Genomic DNA, 24,082 nt, shown 5'->3' on the forward strand with positions numbered 1-24,082 from the left:
TTTTCCTTTGCAAACTAGCTATATCCTCGTATCTTTACTTTTGTATGTGTTTTACAATAAACATGTGCATAACAAAGAGAAGAGGTGATGTGGTTTGTAAAAAATCGTGTGTCGATTTCACTTCTTTTTTGTTTTTTTTTTTTAAAGATTATTGATATTTTATAAAAATCAGTTTATGATAGATGTAATCAAGGAAGCAAAGTGGCTCGAAGAACAACAGGCATTTTTTTTGTGAAAATTCATAGACTATACAAATAACCTTACAGGGAAGTTGTGCCCATGCAAATGAATTGAGCAGGTGCATCAAGGACGATGAAACCTCACTTCCAAGTACGTAACATGCAGAGCAGGAAGGTACGAGCGATATAGATGGAGACTAGAAAATATATTGAGGAGGTCTCTTTTTTACTGTCTATCCCAGGCATGAGATTTCACTATAAAGCCTAGTGTTTGGAGGTTAAAGGCTATTTCATATGGGGGAGATTTTAGAAGGAGAAGGATCATCATCAAAGATAAGAAAGCCACTGTTGCTTTTGGTTCTAGTTCTCTTCTGCTTCCTAAATGGGTCTATTCCTAGGGCCAAATGCATGTGGTCCTTCCTAAATGGGTCTATTCCTAGGGCCAAATGCATGTGATCCTCGTGCATGACTGGTTGGTTGAGAGGTCGAGTTTAATGGCAGCAATTAAAGAGGTGGTTAATGCCATTATCTCGGAGACGCGTATCTGCACCCATAGATGCATGTCCGTCCAATTTAGCCGTCTAAAATGGAAGACCTAGATGCAATTATGAATTTTAAGGTTCTGATACTTTAAGGCGCTCAAGGGGAACCAGATTTTTAGACTTTAAGATTACTCTATCCAAAAAAGAAAAAATAACAAACCGAAAACAAAAAAGAAAGCTTTAGGGTTCAAGTGCTCAGCACTTGCATGAAATTAATTAGTTTCCCAATTGCATCAGTTCAATGAGATCCCATGTAAAAAGAATAATTGTTAGGACAGGTTCAATAAGAGAGATTGCATATCCTGATAAATTTTATCTTCGTCAAAAAAGAATGTAGTGGAAATTTTTTCCTACAAATTAATTCATGAATCTGTTAAACTTTCATTTATTCAACAATACTTTAATTCATCACTTTTCTACGTACAATAAAATGCATCTTTCACGCATTTGTTCTTAAACAGTACATGCGATGGGGACATGGAATATTAGTTGATTAATTCAATAATTTACAGCAGGACAGTCTATAAATACGTTCTTTCATCGTCTCCAAGTGCAAACCAGATTCATCAAACTAAACGTTGGTTTTATTATGGGGTTATCATCTCTATGTTTAGCATTTCTGTCAATATTTATCCTTTCAAAATTCGTCTTGTCACATCTTGTGGTGGCTGACATTTTGCAGTCATTTACTCCTCCTTGCCATGATGACGAGATCTCTGCCTTGCTGCAATTTAAGCAAAGTTTTGTCATTAACATGTCTGCTTCAGATTATGAAGGTGCTTATCCAAAGATTTCTTCATGGAAATCAAACAGTAATTGTTGCTCATGGGACGGGGTCGATTGTGATGAGGAGACTCGTCATGTGATTGGACTTGATCTTAGTAGCAGTTGTCTCTATGGCTCTATGAACTCCAACAGCACCCTCTTCCGCCTTGTTCATCTTGAGAGCCTCAACCTTGCTGACAATCATTTCGATTCTCAAATTCCTCCTACTATTAGGAACTTTCCAAAGCTCAGGTATCTCAACCTCTCTTACTCTGCCTTTTCTGGTCAAGTCCCGCGTGAAGTTTCACAATTGACGAAGTTGTTATCCCTTGATCTATCTCACAATGGGGATATGTTTTTGAATGAAAAATTGTTAAGAAGCCTAGCTCAAAATTTAACTGGCCTAGAAACACTTGATCTTTCTTTCATTAATATATCATCCACAGTACCTAATACCTTGTCCAATTTGTCACATTTGACATCCCTCGTCCTAAATTCATGCGGCCTGTTCGGCAAATTACCATTTTCTCTTGGTAATCTCAGACATCTCATCTTTTTGGTGCTTTCAGATAATCAGTTCAATGGCCAGATTCCTTCTTCATTTGCGAATCTTACCCAACTCACATATCTTTCACTTGGGGAGAACCATATTAATGGCACTATCCCATGTTTTCTCGGAAATCTTGCCCAGCTTGCAGCACTTCGTCTTTATTCAAATCAATTATCTGGTCCAATCCTATCTAGTTTAGGTAATCTTGGCAAACTTACTGTTCTAGATCTTAATTTCAATAAATTTCAAAGAGAGATTCCTGAGTCATTATTCAATGTAGCAAGTCTCGAGAGACTTCTTCTAGCTTATAATAATCTCAGTGGTACAGTGGAGTTCCTCAAATTTCTTAAGCTACCAAATTTAATATGGCTAGATCTATCTGGTAACAACTTGGATGTAATCACTGAAACCAGAACTATGAATGCATCCAACATTCCAAGGTTAATGTATCTAGGACTGGGTTCATGCAACATAAGAGAGTTCCCAAATTTCCTAAGATATCAAGATACATTAAGGTACTTGAACCTTTCTTGGAACGGAATGCATGGCCAAGTACCAAAATGGATGTGGAACATAAGCAGAGAGTCTTTGGACTACTTGGACATTTCTCATAACCTCCTTTCAGGCTTTGACCAGCCTCCGGTTGTCCTTCCCTGGGTTGAACTAGATGGGCTAGATCTTTCGTTCAACAGGCTTAGTGGGCCATTGTTGGTACCTTCGTCACAATACATGGAACTCTATCACATTTCAAACAACAAATTGACTGGAGAAATTTCACCTTTGATTTGTAATGCGAGTTTTCTTCTTTCCCTTGATGTGTCAAATAACAATTTGAGTGGTATGCTTCCGCGGTGTCTGGAAAACTCAAGTAAACTTATAGTTTTAAGTGCTGGAAACAATTATTTTCATGGCACTCTTCCTCACCAAGGCACCAATGGAAGCCGTTTGAGAATGATTGATGTCAGTCGTAATAAACTGCAGGGGAAATTACCGAGATCATTGGCGAATTGTTTGAAGCTCGAGTCTCTAGTTCTGTCGAGCAATAAGTTCGATGATGTATTCCCCGTTTGGTTGGGAGCTCTTTCAGAATTAAAAGTTTTGGCAATGAGGAATAGTGGGTTCCACGGTGCTATTCCGAGACATCAAAGCAATCATGATGGTTTCCCCAATCTGCGCATCCTTGATCTGTCTCAAAATAATTTTACCGGTCAGTTTGCATTTGAATTCATCATCTCTGGAGAATCAATGAGAGGTATCCATCTAGAAGGATCCGAGTACATGACAACACTTGGAATCGATATTTATGAAAACAGCCATGATTGGTATTTGGAAGCTAGTTACAAACATGACCAATCAATGACGCTGATGAATAAAGGTGTAGAGAGATACTTCCCACAGGTTCGTGAAGACTTTATGATCATCGATCTGTCGAGCAATAGATTTGAAGGCAAGATTCCAGAATTTATTGGGAACCTAAAGGGGCTTCGCTCACTTAATGTATCCAGTAACATTCTAAGTGGCCGAATCCCACCATCCTTGGGAAACTTGACAAATCTCGAAGCTTTGGACCTTTCACATAACAACTTCTCGGGTGAGATCCCTCCATCACTGTTGCAGCTTTCATTCCTCCAACAATTCAGCGTCTCGCACAACAATCTCACAGGTCGAATACCGGTTGGAAACCAGTTTAGTACCTTCGAAGTCACTTCATATGAGGGCAACCTAGGTTTGTGTGGAGTTCCATTGCCAAAGAAATGTTCACGTTCTGAGGAGGGGCCTGAACTTCCACCTTCAACAGCAGAAGAAGAAGATGGAGTTGAATTGGATTGGAAATTTGCTGCGGCGGGGTTAGTGAGTGGGTTGGTGGTGGGAGTGGTTCTTGCAGACTTTGTGACCACGAGGTTCAGTGAGCGGTTCATTGAGATTGTTGCATTTCTGATCAGACTGATGAGAATGCCCAGAAGTTGAGTGATCAGACAATACATGTTCCTGTTTGTTGTTTGTTTGCTGTTTGCTTGTTTTGTTGAAGAAAGGCTTCTTGTTTGTTATGTGTAATAGATTTATACACGAGGTTTTGTAATATTAATGAATGAATAATTTTGGAATTTTTCTTGGAGGGTTCCGTAATTCTCGGTTTATAACTTCACATTTGATACTAATCTTGAGTAGGGATGGCAATGGGGAGGGTAGGGTAAGGGGATTAAATTACCATCCCCATACCCGACTTCATTCTCCATCCCCTTACCCTCCCAAATCTCCGTAATAAGATACTGGGGATTCCCCGTCCCCGTCCCCATTGGGGATTAGGTCCTCATACCCGCCCCAATCCCCGTTAACAATATTACTAATTTATTATATAAAAATTTATATAAATAATTATGGATTGTAAAATATGATGTTAAAATCAAACATTAAAATAAAATAATATTTCAATCAAGGAAAATTAACATGTTGATAAAGATCTTTTATTAAAAGAATCTCTTTTTTTTTTAACATATTTATTAACAGAATTTAAATATTGACAAAAAGATGAAGTTCACATAAATATTTATTTATAAATAATATCAAAAATATATATAATATATATATATATATATATATATTTCAGATAATTCTTATTGGGTGGGTATAGGGATAGAGATCAAAATACCATCCCCGCCCCGTACCCGATTTCAAAATTCGAGTACTGGGGATCCCCATCCCCGAATTTCTCCCCGTTCGGGTCGAATACCCGATGGAGATTTTTGTCATCCCTAATCTTGAGATCAAAAAGAGGTATATGCACGTTTTAGATACAGGCAATTTCATGCATCAAATGCTATCAACCTTCCCAAATGTTCAAATAGATTTGCTATATGACCAGCTCGCTTGAGTTAAGCGAGGCAATGTATCATTCATCAAAGTAACTTGCGACACTATTTATTTATTTTCATTACACAAGGGTTTTGTTAAATGAACTCAGCAACTAAAATTCACCCCATGCTTTCCACCCATTACCCTTAAAACAAAAAAGGAAAAGACAAAAAAGCCTGCAATACACCGGCCTCCTCTTCAAAGTTTCAGAACAACGAAATTCACATTACCTAGCTATCGTTTTCCTTCCTCCATATGGGAATATTACAAGAACCATCTAAGGAAAATACAGTAGATTAGTCATATAGTTATTAAAATATTTATATTTTCTTGATCATCAGAACAAAGTAATGAGATACTAAGGCTTCAATGCAGCAACGTTGGTGGAGTGAACAAAAATTCTATATAGTCGGATCTATTGAAGAGTATGTACATGAAGAAATACCCTGAACACTACTTTTTTTCTTGTTCAAGGACCCTAAAGCTCATTGAAGCACCAATATGTCACATCTGTTGAACTCCATAGTCAAAAGGCATTAGCAGATTCACCTCGAGCATTTCCCTTGGCAGAAGTAACATTGATGTCACTGATAACTGGCTGGCGGATCACCTCATTGTTGTTGATGATTACGGCACCCTCTTGAAGTTTACACTTTTTAAGATGAGATTCAGTGATTGAAGAGTTTCAGTAACCCCATTCTCAACAGGCAGCTCTTCCTTGTTGCAACTTGATGTTGATGAGAACTTGAGCAATGGTTCTGAGTACACAACCATCGCACTGCCAACTGATTCTGAATCCTGACTACAATCTGAACCATTTATCATACAACCACGAACGCCGTCCAAGGTGGAAGGATTATCAGCACAGATTGTGCTTCCATTCTCACTTCCAATTTCCATTCTATCATTTTCTAAAATGATACCTGAAGTTTCGGCCACTACAACCATTTCTGATTCAACAGGCATAGATGCAGATGCAGAGGTCTTGTAATAAACAGTATTGTCAGGGGATCTTTTGGAAATAACAGTAGGCGCAGTATCGATATCATGGCTGTGGTTACCATTAGGATTGGTTGATGCGCAATGCTCCACAAAGACCACTCCGTCCACACTTCCAATTTCCATGCTCTCATTTTCTATGACACCTGAAGCTTGTGGTTCAACGGGCACAGATGAAGATGGGGAGGTATTATTATATACTGTAATGTCATTATGTACTTTTGAAACAATGGCGGGATTGACTTCATGGCTGTGGAGATCATTAGAATGGCGTACTGTGCATTGCTCCACAAACTCCATTGTTGAACAAGGGATGTGAAGGGAGAGTGGATCCGTACTCATCACATTTTTTTCACAATTTTCATCTAACATATCATCCTCATATTCACTTGAATTAGTGATAGGATCATCTGCAGAAAGCAAATCTTCAGTTTCTGCGCTAAACAAGGGCCTCTGTCTGCTTCGTGAGAGGACATGGCTGGACACAACTTCATCAACAGAATGTAACCCAGGTGGAGAAATACAGATGGATGATGGGTCAACATCCATCTTCCCATCTCAGACGAAGTGATTTCTTCTCCACAACCCTCATTATATAGGCCATTTCCACATGCAACCATACTACTCGTTTCAGTGCCCACAGCAACATGCTCATCCGCACAACTATTCTCATGAGATAATACTTCTTCACTTACTGGGCCCTCATTTACATAATTCTAGATCTTTATCAGCTAAGGCTGCCTGATCCATTGTGCCATTGCTGCTTTCAAAATTAGGTCCACTTAACTGGTTCTGTACAAAGACCGCAAAAGAAACAGCGTGATCACGAATTAAAGAATCATGAGTTGGGCAACGGAGCATATCAAGCAAGGCCTGGTGGAACTGCAATAAGCTGACAGATGGCACGTGATGACTTCTTTTCCTGCAGACACTAATAACCTTGAGTATCTTGAGTCTATGCTCACACAGGTTCCTTATTTGTGCCCAACTGCAGTTGCAAATACTGAATTGTGAACCAGGGTTCCAAATAATATAAGCCTTTTCTGGATCAAGCTGGTCTGTTACTTTTGCACATGTACCTCCAATGTACTTTCAAGGCTTGTGGAATCAACAAAAATTTCGACGACCGCTTCTTGTTCTCGCCCAGCCGCTTCTTTTGATTTGAGAAGTAAGTAGACTGGACAACTAAGAGGGAGACATTAGTGATTCCCCTCCAGGTCTGAACTCTCCCCGAAAATGCTCGTTCCTGTGTCGTTGGGGCTTACAATCTCCAAAGCTGTTTGCCAAGATGTTAAACCGCTCGCCAACTCATTTTTCCAGTATCGTGCAGAAAAATAAAGAATCCGGGAACACAAAAATAACTCCAGGTACACCTGTTTAAGGAAAAGTCAGTCTCAGGACTATCTTGACTTTTTGAAAAGAATCTCAGGATGATTGAAGGTAACATAAAGTGCTATGAAATTACCATTAAACTTCTCAGACTCTTCCTCAGTCATCAACACCTGAAAGCCTGTATACGTTGTTGTGCTACAAGCATAAATTTTCTTTTTTGCCTCTTCCACACTGAATCACAAAGAAGATAACCAAATAACCTATATGGTTCAATATATTAAAGTAGAAAATGAAGCAATGAGGCATAAGTTGGTGATCTAAAATAATGTGCTTTAATGACTGAATGCATAGAACAAACAATGAATCATCCACAACCAAGCATTACATTACATTCGAAACTAAACCAGAAAAACAACCAATCAGCCAATTGACGTCAATCAACTTGCAATGATTAACACAGCACTCAAGCATTAATCATAAGTCCATGACAACATGGCAAGCCCAACAGAGAAATTCCAGAGACAGAACAAAATAACTAGTTACAGTACCACATGACCCAGTTCATTCTTAAGCAAAATGAATCATATAGCAGCAAGCTGCTAACTCACCCTAATTCTCTCCAACTAAAGCAAAGCTTTTGAGCTGATACATAATAAACAATTAAAGTTTCATAAACTAAAGAGTAAACAGATGCAAATGCCAGAAAGCTGGGTTATTTTATTCAGTCCCTAATCCTGTGTAACAAACGGACCCACAGTATGTTTAAGCTCCGGCCTGTATTTTCGATATCTTTCTAAAAAAATAAAATACAAAATACAAAATCTGGCCAATGTATGTATTTACAAATCCAGTGTGCATTTTGTAGTCACTAGCAAGTTATATCTCTCTCATTCCGACTCCACACCTATACATACGTATTTCCAGTCCCCCTCTAACTATGTGTAGATGGGACTTTGTGTCCCAGGCGACTTCATTTGACTCGATCATCCTGTCAAAACTCATTTTTAACAAGACCATACTTGAAATACAATTTCATCGTATTCAAGCCTAATAACGGTGGTAGCTCTGGCTAAAACCAGTCACCATTTACAAGCAGTGATGAAATACTAGCACATGAACTAACACAAGGTTAATATTTTTGGCAGAAAGCTAGGCATAGTAGGCAAGGCAGAAGAAAATCCAAAGAAAGAAGATATGTATAAGCTGAAACTTTTGCTTTGCTTTGAATGGTGTTAGTTTTTTCATTTCCTCTATCATTCAATACGGTTAAACTGGTCGATGGCTCGGTTATTGGCCCCAGCTAACATTCAATTGGCTCTGTAATACAGCATCTAACAGCAATAACATTACCAACCAACCCAATTTTGCACTACAAGAAGTACAAACATGTAGAGAGAGAGGTGACCTGATATTCAAGCCTCTGGCACAGGTTTCCTCATAAGTTCTGACCATCTCTTCGGGAGAAGGCTTGTTATCTCTGGGGAAGTCCATGACGATGAGCCAGTGGTTGTAATCGCAGCCTTCGAAGAGTATGGTGTCGGGGCCAATCTCGTCATTTTGGTTGTTGCTACCGTAAGGCGGCCGTGCAGAAGAGAAGGAGGACGACCTGAACGATCGAGATTGGAAGCGGAATTGGAGAGATTGAACAACGGCGGAGGAGGAGGAAGGGGAAGGGGAAGAGGAGCGTGGGACAGAGGAGAGTGCGGAGGTGGACGATAGAGAGCGGTGGAGATTTGCGACGAGGCTGCTGCTTAGGCTTCGCCGGAGGCGGAGAAGGTTCTGCGCCATACCTGATTTCTGGTGCAGAGGGACAGAGCGAGAGAGAGAGAGAGAGAGAGAGACTTTGCTAGGGTTTTACAGTGTTTTGTGTTTGGGGGGACTATCTGTCGGGGTTTAATTGGAAACTCATGTCATTCTATAAATATTCTCAAGAAAAAGAAAAGAAAAAAAAAGGTTTTTGTCTATTTACACCATTTTTAGAGATTTTTTTCCCACTTACCTCACTAAGTTTTTTTAATTCCCTCTTACCCAAAACACTCTAAGGAGGTCTTCCCTAATATCCCATTAAGATTTTTATTATTATTTTTTTATTTTTTTTTTAATACCATTTTACCCTCACTTTTGTTACTTAGAGACAGAGAGAGAGAGAACGGAAGAGAGAGAGAGACCATAGGGGACTTCGCCGGAGTCCGGTCACCGGCAGCCGGATTCCGGCCAACTTCGCAGGAATCCGGTGAACGGTCGCCGAAATCCGGCCAATTTTCGCCGGAATCCGGTCACCGGCCGCCGGATTCCGATCACGGACTACCACCCACCGGAAAGTTATTTTGCCCCCAATAGACGTCTATTGCCCCCCAGTAGACATCTATTAGCCATGTATTGCCCCTCAATAGACGTGACGTCTATTGTCCCCCAATACACCTGTATTGCCCCCCAATAGACGTCTATTGCCCTCCAATAGAATTTTCAATCTCCGGAATGGGAACTAATCTTCATAAAATTAAATAAATAAAACTTTGATTAAACAAAAAAATAAGTAGATTACATCAATTCAAATGTCTATTGCTCCCCAATAGTCTATTGGGGAGCAATTGAATATTATTTTTTCTGTCTTCTTTCCTTTCTGGCCTTCTGTTGCAAAACAGAAGTAGTACCATTTTGATTCGCCCCCTAATACAATTTTTTTTTCTTTTTTTTTTTTCCTTTGCTTCTTAGATTTCTTCCCACAGTTTACAAAAAAAAAAAAAAATTGGGCACCAGAAAATGCTCTGGGCACCGAAGACCAAAGCACCCTCAGGCAATAGACCCGCAATAGTGAAGTCGAATTACAAATTGCTCTGCTTGCAAATTTCACATTTACTCTCTGAATAACTTGAACCACCTTTCCCAACGTCCTGGCTATCCGAGGCGTCAAATTTGTCAAACCCTTATTTCCATTACTACGTCCTCTGCTCACTTGAGTCTTACAAGCACCCCCATCCTCATGAAAATCACCTAAATCGTTCCTCTGGGCCCAACCGAACCATTTCCGAGCCGAAAAAGCAGCACCGTGCTTTTCCGGTGTCCGAAGAGGCATCCCCGGATCGGAAGCTTTGGCCTTGGAAGCTTTAGTCGGCGTCTTCTCAGCCCTACTCCAAATCGCCGACTTCTGTTCCGGCTTAGGGTTTTGAATTAGGTTAAACGGAGCTCTTGAAACTCCGAGCTAGTTTGGCCCGTCGCCGTGAAGTCCTTAGGGTTCACCGGCACATTCTCCGCCTCTTCTTTTCTTCCCGAATTCGATCGCAACAATTTAAAGACAGCGCCGGAGGAGGGAGAGAGAGAGAGAGAGAGAGAGAGAGAGAGAGAGAGAGAGATGAGGGTGGTGGCAGTGGTTGTAGTTTCTTAATTAGGCTGAGGGCATATTTGTCATTTCTCTTTAATTTGGGTTAGTGGGAATGAAAATCTGTTTCTGGGGTAAGTGAGATAATTTTGTCTAATTTTGGTGCTTTGGGTCAAGAACCCAAAAAAAAACTCAGGTACATTTATTTATCGGCAAAATGATTAAATTATCCTTCCGATTTTTGATTTATTCATAACATTTGAATTTTGATTATTTACATTTATTCTTCTAATCGTTGCAATTTACACCCTACTAATAGACTTTCTTTATAATCTTTATTGAAATTTAGAATTAAGCAGACGTACATACTTGCCTATGCCTTCCTCTTCCATCTAAAGTTGCAACCAATCTCTTTCTTCATCATATGAAATAGCATGCTCAGCTAATGTGAGACAACCTTATAGTGCCTGAGTTAACTACTAAATTTACTGTCAAGTCACTTGGTCTTGTTGAGACAGCTGAAGGTTTTATGAGTTTGTTAACGTTTGTGATCCGTGGGATCTCTAGTTAGCTTTAGAGAGAGAGAGAGAGTGACACAAGCGAAGTATAGTGGTTCACCTCCCGCCTTAGCGGGAGACTACGTCCACTTGAAAGCTTATACTAGTGTGTCGAGCCTTGCGGCCCAACAAGATTACAAGAAATGTAATGGAGTTATGTTGAATGGTGTTTAAGTGGGAGGAGGCATTCCTTTTATAGGTGAAGGAATGCTTCTCCTTTACATTTTCTTAGATGTGGGATGCAAAACTACTATTCTAGTCTAGAAAGCCTATTTGTGAGGGCATGTTGGCAAGGCCGGGAAGGTGGCTTCCCGGCGACGGATTTGCGACTTCCGGATACCGTAGCGTAGCTTGAACATAGGGCTACAAGATGCATGTCTCGGTTGGGCCTCACCATGGCTTGTGGGTGTCTCAAAGAGGGTGTTACTTATGCTTGGTGATGTAGTAAATACTCCATATTGTTGGAGGTATGTACAGAGTTTGAAAGAGGATGCAATTGTTGAGCATGATGACACCACGAAGAAAAGGGGAAGATTGCCATGGGATCCAAAAATCCCTCCCCCCCCCCCCCCCAAAATCAAAGAAAGCTGCTATTGCTACGGTTGTTGAAGAAGTTCTAAAGTTGTTTTACACACAAAACCTCTTAGCCTTAGTTAGGCTTAGTTTGGGATTGCTGTGCTGTGAGAAGAAGCGCTTCTGAACTTGCTGTGAGATGAAGCACTTTCGAACTTGCTGTGAGAAGAAGCAGCTGAGTGTTTGGTAAACTGTTTTTAAAAGTGCTGTGAAAACGAAAAGCAATTTCTGAGTGTTTGGTAAGTTGCAAAGCAAAAGTGCTTTGGCTGAGTATAATTACCAAAATAGTCATGAATGCTACAAATACTTCTAAAATACATGATTTTGTTTTTTAATTTTGTACCCGTACCAAATTAAAAGTTTTCTCATGTATTGTCTTGTATACTTGTTCAAAATTTTCAACTAAACAGTAAGTTGTATGCATTCATTAGATTTTGTGCAATTATATTTCTTAACACCGCAACTAAACAGGAAATTTGAGGATGCAAATTGGTATGTAATAGTAATCCATAACTTGGGTTTTGCAAGTTTGCCATTATACAAATCATTGCTAAGAATGCACCATTCTGCTTAGAGGTCAGCTTCTCACATCCTCAAGATGATGGAGAAGGACAGAATTAAGATGGATGATGAGACTTCTGCTCTTGTCCACGCTCTCAATGTCTGTGTATAAAAATTATAATCGTACTTCATGGTAGTAATCTCAAAGGGAACAGTTTATCCCTCCGATTGTTTGTATGTGGACCAAAGACTCGAAGGACAGTGGAATCATTCATAAAAATTGAAGATTGCTTAATGTTGGAACATGAAAAGCATAATTGCTTGTGTGACACATCCATGGGTATTGATTCAGGGATTTGCTTTTATTAAAGCAGAAGGAAAGATTGGTCAAAACGTTTCTCCAGTTTTCTTATTTGAACAGAAATAAGCAGATGCAGGGCCTTTCTGTGGATTATAATTTATAACTAAAGATGGCTGCTTTTTGGGTCATTTAACCTTCCCCAAGATCAGCTGTCAACAGACAAGATACTTATCATGATTTGTGAAGGTACTAAAATTGTCTGCATTTATTTCATCAAATCCTGCTAACAATGCAAAATAATTTCACTCTTGTGAATCTATTTGTATATCAAGAACTATGTTGAGCTCTCGTTATTCTTTATATATAAATGGTACACATGCTAAATCTAAGGATAATTATATGCAGAAACCAGGCACAACCATTTCTCACAAGACAACAACCATTTCTCACAAGACAACATCCATTTCTACCAAAAATCCAAAACTGGCAGCATACTCCGACATTGCATTACCAAAGGTACAAAACAGATACTTGATTCATATTATTTTCATACCAAAATAACAGTTTATCCAAGGATCCATTCTCCAGCTACTCACATACCAACAACATATGTTCATTCTCATAACAGAAACTCCAAAGCTTAACCATGTTCCTATGGTTGATATTCCCTATCACACTTGCAAATTGCAAGCAAATTGAAGTAAAGAGACACACCAGGAGTATAGAAACTCAACAACCAGTTCGCATGTTGGTACCTACAACAAAACACAATCCACACAACATCAACATAAAATTGCAACGAAATTCAACCAACACCCAAAACTAGAGTTAATAGAAAATGAGAATCACCAAAGAATGAAGGTGAACTGATTGATTAGGGCGTACTGATGATGTTATTAGGAATCCTCTTGTTCAGGTCCCTGAGAATTTGTCTAAGGCCACCATGTAATTCAAATTGGGCACCCCTCCCCTTCTTCCCACGATCGCTGCTCTTACCCACACAAAACCCTCCTCCTTTTCTTTTCCAGATTTCAGCTCCGGCCACTTTCCCGACCTCGATCTTCAGAGAAGCAAGATAAAGAATCGATTTTGGGAGCAGGGCATTGGAGTCGGTGGTCTTCTGCAGAGCAAATTGGGGTGGATGGAGGAGGCATAGGCTGGAGCGGCGGGAGAGAAGCCTTCAGGGAACTGGATCTGAACGGAATTCAAGGCGTCGACGAAGAGGGAAGAGGAAGAGGAAGAGGTGGAGGCATTGTAGATGAAGCCGTCGAGATCTTTGCCAGGGGTTTTCCAGAGGGAGGAGTGTGAGAAGGATGTCAATTTGAGAAAAGCCTGAGGACAATTCAGATAGATGAGCAAAATTTCATTTAATCCTCCGCATCCCGACTTTGATTCCCGCAGAAGCTGAAATCAAAAGCTACGAATTGTAGCTTCTCCATTTCGGAGGTTGGGAGAAGTGCTTCGAGTCAAAAGCTGTTTCTTGATAGTTTACCAAACAGCCCAAACATTTCTAGAAGCGCTTTTGATCTCAAAAGCAGTTTCAAAAGCAATCCCAAACTAAGACTTAGAAGGACAAGGAAAAAATTTTAGTTTTTTTTTTTTACATATTCACTATGCCATTGTGTTTCATAGTGCATAGGCTTACTTAAATAAGTGAGTATAGAACCTTTGAATGATAATGCTAATTTACATGCCATTTGTTTCTTATCTGTCCATAATGAGTAGAAGAAAGATATATAACTATGTAATGTGTCATTATAACTTGAGTTAACGAAATTCACCATACATTTATAATTTATTCAAAAGATATATTATATTATAATTATTTTTTTATCAGAATATAGAATTTCATTCAAAACATTCGGATATTACATCCAAGACAAAGAGTAAAATATGACCTCATTAGAAACCTACCCGATCAAAGCAAGTAAACAAAAAAAAAAAAAAAGCATACCCCCCACCTCATTAGAGTAAAATCATAATCAGTAGAAGAAAGATATGTAAATGTACTTATGTAATATGCTTGCAAGAAAAATCATGGGCCTGATGAGCAAAGACGGCCCATTGTAACTTTAGGTTCCAGTTTGGTCACAATAGAGACAAGGTCGCGGGAGAGGTGGAAGAGTAGCAGAGAGTAGCCACTAGAATTGCAAATGATATGAGCTGCTTCATCATAGACCAGAACAAGAAGAAGAAGACCAAGCCAGAGTACGACGTGCCGTTTATTGAGCGTTGGCCGTCGCTAAAGCCCTTTGTGAATGGCGGACTCGCTGCGTTTCTTCAAGGCTTGACCCTTTATGTTCCTTTCGCTGCCATCTACTACTGCCCATTGTTATCTCCCATTCGCCGAAGTCCCAGATTTCTGGGCTTCAACATTCTTGCCAAGGTCCCATCTTTTTCACTTTCAGGGTTTTGGGTTTTGGGTTTTGAGTTTTGAACAAGAAAGTTAACATCTTGATGTTGAATTCTGACAAGGGCTTTCAAGATTAAACTTGGGTGAATTCATTGTTGTTTGCAGTCGTGTCCTGATGGGATTGTGATCCGTACTTTATCTACAAGCCTTCAACTTGGATTATTCGAGTAAGTTTTCAAGTCCCCAATGAGCCAAAACATACAAGTATTCACTGTAATTCTTTACCGATTTAGTACTAGTTCTTATGACACATAGAGAAATGCAAATGTTTGTTTTTCGGGTTAATAAGTGATAACCTTTGTTGTTTAATGAGTGTAGATGGCTATTTATCTGGTTCAAGTGTAACTAGTTTTCATCTGATTTAGAATGCCCCTATTTGAATTTTGATTTTATTGCCTTTGTTCTATTAGGACTCTAAGAAACAAAGCAATTGCTACCAATGATGGAATGGCATTAACTCTTTATCGGGAAGCTGCTTGCGGGTTGATTGCCGGGGCAGCTGAGGCATACTTCAGCTTTCCATTTGTTTCTGCATGTCTCCCGCAGGTTGATCCCACGACTTTATCAGTAGTGCAGCGTGCCAAATACAGAAACATATTTGATGCTTTCTACTCTATGAGTGCCAATAGAAAAATTTCAGCACTATGGACAAATGCTGGTCCTTATGTGAAGACAAGAATGGGGACTAATGTGGGTATGCAATCCAAGCCTTTGTTATCTCAGGGACTCGTGTGGTTTAAGCGAAACAAGAGCACAGCTGGGTAAAAATCCTCTCACAATTACTTGATTTTTCAGGCATTAATAGCTTAATAAAAACTTATCCATAGCTGTATACACTTATCTCACAATACAATTTTAAAACTCCTTAATCACAGCAGGATGAGACATAGGACAATTACATTTCCAATATCATATAATTTGGTTATTATTTTGTTGTTGGTATTTAGTTTGATGACCAACATATGCAGTTCTTACCGTTGTCAAATGGATTTATGCCTTTCCTTGTAGTTGCTCTCCCACATTGGTTTAGGTGCATAGGTTCTCACCTATATGTGATAAGGGAAATGAAAAAAGGGGGAAAAAGAATTATTCATGAAAAGGTGGTTAGACTTGACAAAACTGAAACACATAAATCTCCTGAATGTAATTCAAGTTTTCTATTTTCATTACTATAGATCTGAAATTTTAGAATTCTTAATCATAACCCAACCAACTATTTGGACCTGAAGAAGAACAAATGGCATGCTAGTTATGTTGCATGTTAAATTTACTGAGCTGTGCCCTTCCAACTAGTAGCTCCTAAGATCTGTCTTGTATTGGTAGATTTCTGATATCTCTATTATAATCATTACTTCAAAAGAATGGTAATATTACAAGTAATACATATGTTTACTTCAAATGTTGGAAGTTTGAATTTGATAATTTTGGCACTTTTTTAACAGTAAACTTCGACGCATTCTAGATATAAAACAGAATGCTCTCGATGGGGTACTTGTTTTCTGGGAATTGGGATAGATTCTGCTCATTTATAAAAGTGCATGATAGTGATAATAGCGTATTCTTTTATTCAGGTGCAAGTGCGGTTTCAGCGTTCTTCAGTGCAGCATGCTCTGTACCAGTAAAAAATGTTCTAGCACAAGGGAAAAGTGGCTCCTCCCTGGATTGTGCCCTTAAAATTCTAAAATCGAGAGGACCCCTTGCATTCTTTTCAGGATTTTCTAGACAGTTTGCACTTGTTGGACCTCCTATCATGGTACTCCCTCCCTCATAAACACACGCCAACATATTATTTGTTTCTCTGTTTGCAAGTAATTGGTTATGATATCTTGCTTCATGGTTGCAGATTCTGTGGTTTGCTTATGAACACGTTCGGAAACTCTAATGATGATTGAATTGGACTGGAGCAATCTAAATTCAAGATATTAAAATGTGAAGTTGATATCCGTGGGATGTTGGCTGAACTCTCTGGTTATTGGTTTTATTGATGAACTTCGATTCTGGCCTCAATATTTTTGGAGTTATAAATGTAATCAAGCTGTAAATTACATATCCGTTACATGAAACTACTCTCTGACCTTGTTAATAGGAAGGAGGAACTGACATGACAATGTAAAGGAGACAATCTTGATGCAGTGTTGACGTGTTGTATACAGTAGCAGCTCTTTGCTATACAATTGCCTAATCAGTTGATTATAAGGATTAAGGAGCTAGAGAAGTGAATCAACACATTCACAGCTTGTAGGTGACTTTCTGATCCACAAGGATTGTAACGAATAGGTGACTTATTTAGCTTTGAGCGTACAGACCACCAAAGAAATAGGAAATTCTAAACTGTCCACCATATAACTTGTTTGAATTATTTTCATTACGGGCCCTCATTTCTACTTTATACGCCACAAATAATCTGATTGTTATGGGACATTTCAAATTTTCAGCAAAGCATAGAGCCATTCCTTGATCACCAGAACAAAGTAACAAACTAATGAGATACCTTACAGCTTCAATTGAGCTATGTTTGCCTTCAAAGTTCAAAATCAGGTGGAGTGAACAAAAATCCTATATAATTGGGGATTTTTTGAATAGTATGTACATGAAGAAATACCCTAAACGCATTTTTTTTTTTCTTGTTCAAGGACCCTAATGTTCATTGAAGCACCAATATGTCACGTATGTTGAACTCCATAGTTAAAATGCATTAGCAGACTCACCTCGACATTTCCCTTGGCGGCAGTAACATTGATGTCACTAAGAACTGGCTGGCGGATCACCTCATTGTTGGCTGACTGACAAGGGAACCTTTAGATGTTTATGTATGCATGAGTAGATCACTTCTGACAATTTTCTTCCAAATTGTTAATCGTTATCGTACCGAACTAGATCAAATCAATGGATCATTATCGTACCAAACTAGATCAACTCAATGGATTGTTATCGTACCAAACTAGATCAAAATCTGTTAAACATGAACCATTCATGTTCATAACTAATAAATCAAGATTAATGTCTTAACGATTTTCAATTTGGTTGAAAATTTGCATAAATGATCTACACATAAATATCTAAACATCTAATAGTTAATTTGCCGAAATGTGATTGAAAACTTGGTCTCACACAAAAGTCCCCAACTAGTCCTCATTTTAGTGGCTCTCATAAAATGAGGACTAGTTGAAGACTTTCTATCAATGGTTTGGGAAACCCACTTTTCGATTACATTACTGCAAATCAACCGTTAGATGTTTCCATTTGCGAAAATGTGATTAAAAAGTGGGTCTCACACAAAAGTCTTCAACTAGTCCTCATTTTAGTTGTTCGTGTTTATGTATGCATAAATATATCACTTCTGAAAATTTACTTTTAAATTACTAATCGTTAAGGTACCGAACTATATTAAATCAATGGATGAACCTGTTTGCCTCAAAATCGTCTCGGCCCAAATTAGTAGCCGAGGGATTTGAAGTCCAATTGTCCTTCTTGATACGCAGGCGTGCCAACTCGCGGCCAATTGGCCAAGCGAGGTTTTGATAAGATTTGCGCTTGATTAGACTTCTTTCAAGTGATTGGGTTCTCTTGCCTTTGTTGCAAGGACTTTTGGCGTCTTCACCGATGTTGCTTCTCTTTTTTATTTTTTGATATTGGTTGTAGAAAGTAAAGTGCGGAAAGTGAAAGAGCAAGAATCTAAATGCGAATTAATTAAATTGCATGAAATTTAAAGAGACTGAACAGTAAATTGCAAGAAAGATAAAGTGCAGAAGGTAAAGAAAGCGATAAAAATTAAAGTAGACTAGAGAAAGAATGAAAAGATTGATATTGTAGAGAATTTGATGTATTGATTTTGAGTTGTGTTGGTCGGGGACCTTTTACAATGAGCTAGACGCCTCCTATTTAGACTATTACAATTTTACAAACATGACATTTAGCAAAGAAATACAGTTGAAATTTGGTGTAATAAATTCCTTCATCGCACCATAATTGCATCCTTCTTGCGGCGGGCATTATAATTGATTTGCTCTTAAATATGCAATATTCTCTCTAATGCCTTCAAACTTAATTAAATTTTGGCATTAATTATTCCAAAAAATAATAATCGCCGTTATTTCCTGCCCTTCTCATTTCTTCTCCAAAAGTTAATATCTAATCAAATCTTATAAGAGTGTTTCTATTGAGACCTCCAAATCTGCTCACTTGACCTCATTCATAATCGAATTATTAAATTACATATATAACCTACTATAAAATGACTATTAAGGACAATAATTATATCAAAAAAATATTTTTTTTATTTCTCTAGACTTTCCAATTCAATAATAATCAGATTGCATACTTTATTATTTTCCTTATCTATTTTCATTTTCCAATTTCACTACATACTCATTAAAGCATTCATATATATTTAATGAGAACTAAAACTATGATTAAGATCATGAGACATAAAAATATATGATATACATGTTGAACACATATTGTGAGGGAGAGCAAAATAAATCATATTATAACCTAAATCTACGTCTATCTATTATATTTGTAAAAAACAAAAAAAGTTAGCATTTATAGAAAAACTAAAAAATAAAAATTAAATAATTAATCATGAGGTGCAGAAAATAGAGAAAAAAAAACATTAAGAAAAAAATTATTACTCTTTTTTTTTTTGCACAACTAAAAGAAAAAAAAAAGTTTTAAAAAAAATCACACAATAGTTCATGTTATTTTCTTGTTGATTAGAAATTATTTTTGATTTTTTTTTATTGGATAAGAGATTTATGTTGTCTGATTAAGGAATATACATGTAATTAAGATTATAGAGTAATTAATCATTGAAATGACTAAGTTTTTTATTTATTTTAAAGATAATAGTTTGTTTGCAAATTATATGAGTGAGGTTATTTAAGGAACTTTAGTGAGGTGTAGTGAGTAAATTTAGTATTTGAAAATTTGATAGGAGGTGCAAAAAACATAGAGGTCAAGTGAGCAAATTTGGAGGTTCCAATAGAAAAACTCATCTTATAAATATGAAATTTTATTGAGTATCAGCAATAAAACCAACAAATTTTCCTCATCAATCAGCCAAAGATTTAAGGGCTGATTTACCAAAATCAGGTACAAATATAACCAATTCTGTCAAACATTAACTGTTGATGTTCATAACTGAAAAATCACAATTATGAATATGTCACGCCCCTAATTTTTAACACAAATAAAAATCGATATATAACCTCATAATTATACATGTGTGAACGTTCAGCCATCAATACAAAATACCTGGAAAACTTTTTCCCTTATACAACATACATATTGATGCCCTGAACCCACTATATCAATATTGACCCGCCCACAGAGTCATATATTACATAAGCTTACGAATTAAATTGTCATCACAAAATAAAACGTAAATGCTCCTCAGAGTTTTGCTACAAGCGAAAGTCAAAACACGGTAAAGTCACAAAATGGGCTTCCTACCGTTAAGCTGCAAGCATGCTACCTCAGCATCGGCCACGATTATCCTGACCTGTAGAAATAACCCCTACACCATTTGAATTGTGCACCAGGTTGCCACACAACAAACCCGGTAAGCTTTTGCAAGCCCGTATGAGTAACTCAAAACAACTCACACAATATAACGGGATAAAAGCCAGCACAACTCACGCCAAACACGAGGAAAACCTTTCGACTCGAGAATAAGGAAAACATACCATGCTTCCCAAAACAATACTCTTTTCCCAAAAGGAAATCACAAAAGTCACACAGTGGCAAAATCATATAAATCGTTAACCTGACAATTCAAATATGATAAATCGATCCAACCTGGACAAAACACATCAAATCGGTCCAACCTGGACAAAACACAAAGCTCATAAATCATACCTATCGTTAACCTAACAAATAGCATATGATTCTTTTAGTCCAACCTGGACAAAACACAAAGCTCATAAATTATACCTATCGTTAACATAACAAATAACATATGATTCTTTTAGTCCAACCTGGACACACAACACATTAACACACCCTCAATCATACCTATCGTTAACCTAACAAATAGAATAAGATTCTTAGTCCAACCTAGACAAACTATGTACCCAGGAGTCATAAGTAACCTACTTAGATCCATGAAGTACCATGGCAGACAGTCTAGCACCCTAGCTGATCGTACCCACTTACCCGGCCAACTGCGTGATTCCCTATTTCATGCCTTGGTCACTATCTGCGACCTGTCACCATTTGTGACCTATAATCATTTAGACCCCATCTGGTCTCGGAATCAACCTTTGGTCACCATCTGCGACCTATCACCATCTGTGACACTTGATCTTCATACCCCATCTGGTCTCAGATCAACCATTGGTCACCATCTGCAACCTGTCACCATCTGTGACTCTTAGTTTTCAACCCCCGTCTGGTCTTAGAACCAACCGTTGGTCACCATCTGCATCCTATCACCATCTGTGACTCTTGGTTTTCAGCCCCCGTCTGGTCTTAGAACCAACCGTTGGTCACCATCTGCGACCTATGCTTTTCAGACCCCATCTGGTCTCAAAATCAACCATCTATACTTTTCAAAACAATAGAAAACACCTTTTTTCCACTATATTGTTTCTATGAAAGTCACATTTAACAATAATATGAACACCATTATGCATATTATTCATCACACATCATCCACAAGAATATATATATATATATATATATATATTTCAAGTAAATATATATATACGCAGTCATTCGCTCAGGAATGTCTACTAATACCAACTATAGTTTGCAGTTAAATAATTAACGCCAAAACAATAATGGTAATTCCGTTCATAATGAACCTTGTGAGATTACTCACCTCGAAACTCTCGCTGCGTCTTCAATACAAAACAAGGCAGCCACACCACAAAACAACCGTCCAAGGATACCTCGTCAAGCACCTAATCACATACGGTTTCAACTTAGCAACAATAATCCACAAACGATTTAAGTCCGAAACCCCTGTTTTGAACTAAAATCCCCAAAGTGACGCCAATCGAGGCGAAACCACATCCGAGACCACCCAATGTCTCCGGAATACTTCTACGATCGATGTGCCAAAACCACAAGTCGATCGGAAGTTAGAATCCTCACGGATCAAAACATCAAACGGTCTGAAACCGTAAAAATGACAACATGCTCATACGATCTCCAAAAATTACAAACAATATATCGAAATACTCGTATCGACGAGTAGATCGAACTCAGGAACAGAAACTATCCCTAAGGTGGCCAAAAACCACCGGAAAACACCACCACAGTGGCGGCACCGGCGGCGGCCCAAAGTCAGAATTTGACAAAACTCCTAACACCAAAGTTTTTCATCTCAACCCCAATTTCAACTTTCATAACTACATCAACGTCCAAATATGAGCCAATCGATCGAATTTTACCTTAGAAGCAGACGGATCCGATGAACCCTAGTTTTGAATTCGCTCCAATTCGATCTCCACAGATGAAATTGATGCAAGCCACCTTGGGGGAAATGATCTACGTCCATTGAAGTGCAGAATCCCTTTTGGAACCACCGCCAAAGGTGGCCGGAGCTGGGAGAACGAAGATCGGCGAATAGAGGCGATTCCGACCTCTTATCGGGTTTTTCTCGACGTTGTAGCACGAGCTACAGCTCGACCCACCCTCGATTGCTTCCATAGACGTGTAGAGGGCAGCAAGGCAAACACAACCCACCTTGGATTGAGTCCTATGATGGCTGGAGGAGGAAGAACGAAGCCGGCGAAGTGGATGGTGCGACGTAGGCTCGGGAGAGAAGAGATCGAGCTCAGGTTTCCATTTTGGGAAATCTGGGCTCTTTTGCAATTTCCGGAAATTTTCGTCCTTTTATACCAAAATGGAAAGTTTTTCCGAAGTCCATAACTTCTTCATACGAACTCTGATTCTCGTGTTCCACATGTCCACAAACTCGTATCGACGCGCTCTACAACTTTAGTGAAGGAAGTTTTAGGAGAAACCCAACGAATAAAAAGTCAACCCTTGCGCCCCCTCCAAAATGACGCTTCCTGAATAATTATTTGCCGGAAACACTTCCGCTCCATCCACGAGCCACGAAACTGTCTGATACTCACAATTTAAATTCCGGAAAATCCTCGGAAAGTAAATACGAATTTCCGGGGCATCACATTCTACCTCCCTTAAAGAAATTTCGTCCTGAAATTTAAACGTACTACTCCAACAAGTACGGATAAATTATCCCCACATCCAATTCTCATTCCTCAACAACCTATTCTTGTCTCACTGTACAACATACCTAGATCAACAACAGATACAGGTACCCTACCTAGTATCACAGCACTAGGAATCTTTACCACACCGCTTGGTGGTCACCCAATCGTTTCATGGATCTCATCCACGTATACTACCCAACAAAGACTCCGTGACTGCAACACTACACACAGATCACACAAGAGTCCAGAATCCTGTTATCACAACAGTATCTGCCTCATTTCCTCGATAATGCAACCCTTGCATTACAAGAATTGAAAGTGAAACCTTCACTTCAACTCAAATCAACAAAAGCCCAAGCATCAGAACTCAATAAATGTCTACCCAACTTGAGACGCAAATTAAGCCAAGGTTTGGCCCCGCCTGACCCACACATAAATCATCACCTATCATTGCAATCAAAATCAAAGTGGTATAGACCCTCTACTACCACAACAATGAAGGATGCATCACACCACAAACCACACTCAAAGTCTAACTTTAGACAACAGGGAAAACCCAACACAACACAACACATGGAAAGAAGTACACAACTATCACACATTATTCTAGCACACAAGCAGAATTAGATAAGGTACATTCTTATCCTCACACACATCAGCTTGAGGAAACCATGCAACCATGATTCCTTCTAACATTCCATATCATTTCCACCGAAAGGACAACATAAATCACCACTGTGACAATGTTCTATTTGCTAACTTAACCATCAAGAAGCAATTCAAGTCTCATCTAGACAATAAAGGAAGAATACTCTCTGAAATCTCCTTTAAACTACACTCTTATGAGTCTCCGGTAACCTCGACCGTTACTCCCATAAGCTATAATGGCAGACAGACAAGAACTCTGACTGACATCATAACCCCACACTCTAACGTTCGTAGGTAACCCCTACCATCACAGCAGTCTTCGCGATCATTGTTAACTTAATAACAATTCAGCTCTGCCACCGAG

At 38.6% G+C, this 24,082-nt stretch overlaps 3 protein-coding genes across 3 annotated transcripts in view; 2 read left to right on the plus strand and 1 right to left on the minus strand.

The window, feature by feature from the left end:
- Positions 1-4,145, plus strand: part of LOC112164444 (putative receptor like protein 25) — a 35,338-nt gene extending 31,193 nt beyond the window's left edge. The window contains exons 2-4 of the mRNA XM_040507093.1: positions 443-448; positions 3,476-3,485; positions 3,561-4,145. Of these exons, the coding sequence (XP_040363027.1) occupies positions 443-448; positions 3,476-3,485; positions 3,561-4,004 (460 nt within the window). The 3' untranslated portion in view covers positions 4,005-4,145. The remainder of the gene's footprint in view (positions 1-442; positions 449-3,475; positions 3,486-3,560) is intronic.
- A 1,040-nt stretch (positions 4,146-5,185) lies between these two features.
- On the minus strand, positions 5,186-9,102 carry LOC112168448 (multiple organellar RNA editing factor 1, mitochondrial). Its single transcript, XM_024305568.2, has 3 exons — positions 8,626-9,102; positions 7,354-7,451; positions 5,186-7,261 (listed from the first exon to the last, which is right to left on the minus strand). The coding sequence occupies exons 1-3, from the start codon at positions 9,006-9,008 to the stop codon at positions 7,197-7,199; spliced, it is 546 nt and encodes a 181-aa protein (XP_024161336.1). The 5' UTR covers positions 9,009-9,102; the 3' UTR covers positions 5,186-7,196.
- A 5,474-nt stretch (positions 9,103-14,576) lies between these two features.
- On the plus strand, positions 14,577-17,016 carry LOC112167002 (mitochondrial dicarboxylate/tricarboxylate transporter DTC). The gene is made up of 5 exons (XM_024303939.2): positions 14,577-14,857; positions 14,990-15,051; positions 15,295-15,645; positions 16,456-16,637; positions 16,728-17,016. The coding sequence occupies exons 1-4, from the start codon at positions 14,630-14,632 to the stop codon at positions 16,556-16,558; spliced, it is 744 nt and encodes a 247-aa protein (XP_024159707.1). The 5' UTR covers positions 14,577-14,629; the 3' UTR covers positions 16,559-16,637; positions 16,728-17,016.
- Positions 17,017-24,082: the final 7,066 nt, after the last annotated feature.

The sequence above is a fragment of the Rosa chinensis genome, chromosome 5 (genome assembly GCF_002994745.2).
Source record: "Rosa chinensis cultivar Old Blush chromosome 5, RchiOBHm-V2, whole genome shotgun sequence".
In the NCBI taxonomy this organism is placed as follows: domain Eukaryota; kingdom Viridiplantae; phylum Streptophyta; class Magnoliopsida; order Rosales; family Rosaceae; genus Rosa; species Rosa chinensis.

Coding starts and splice junctions, on each gene's coding strand:
- LOC112168448 (XM_024305568.2), bottom strand. CDS start 9,008: ATGGCGCAGAACCTTCTCCGCCTCCGGCGAAGCCTAAGCAGCAGCCTC. Junction 7,452..8,625: donor GCCAGAGGCTTGAATATCAG/GTCACCTCTCTC, acceptor TTTGTGATTCAG/TGTGGAAGAGGCAAAAAAGA. Junction 7,262..7,353: donor AGAGTCTGAGAAGTTTAATG/GTAATTTCATAG, acceptor TTCCTTAAACAG/GTGTACCTGGAGTTATTTTT.
- LOC112167002 (XM_024303939.2), top strand. CDS start 14,630: ATGAGCTGCTTCATCATAGACCAGAACAAGAAGAAGAAGACCAAGCCA. Junction 14,858..14,989: donor GCTTCAACATTCTTGCCAAG/GTCCCATCTTTT, acceptor TGTTGTTTGCAG/TCGTGTCCTGATGGGATTGT. Junction 15,052..15,294: donor CTTCAACTTGGATTATTCGA/GTAAGTTTTCAA, acceptor TTGTTCTATTAG/GACTCTAAGAAACAAAGCAA.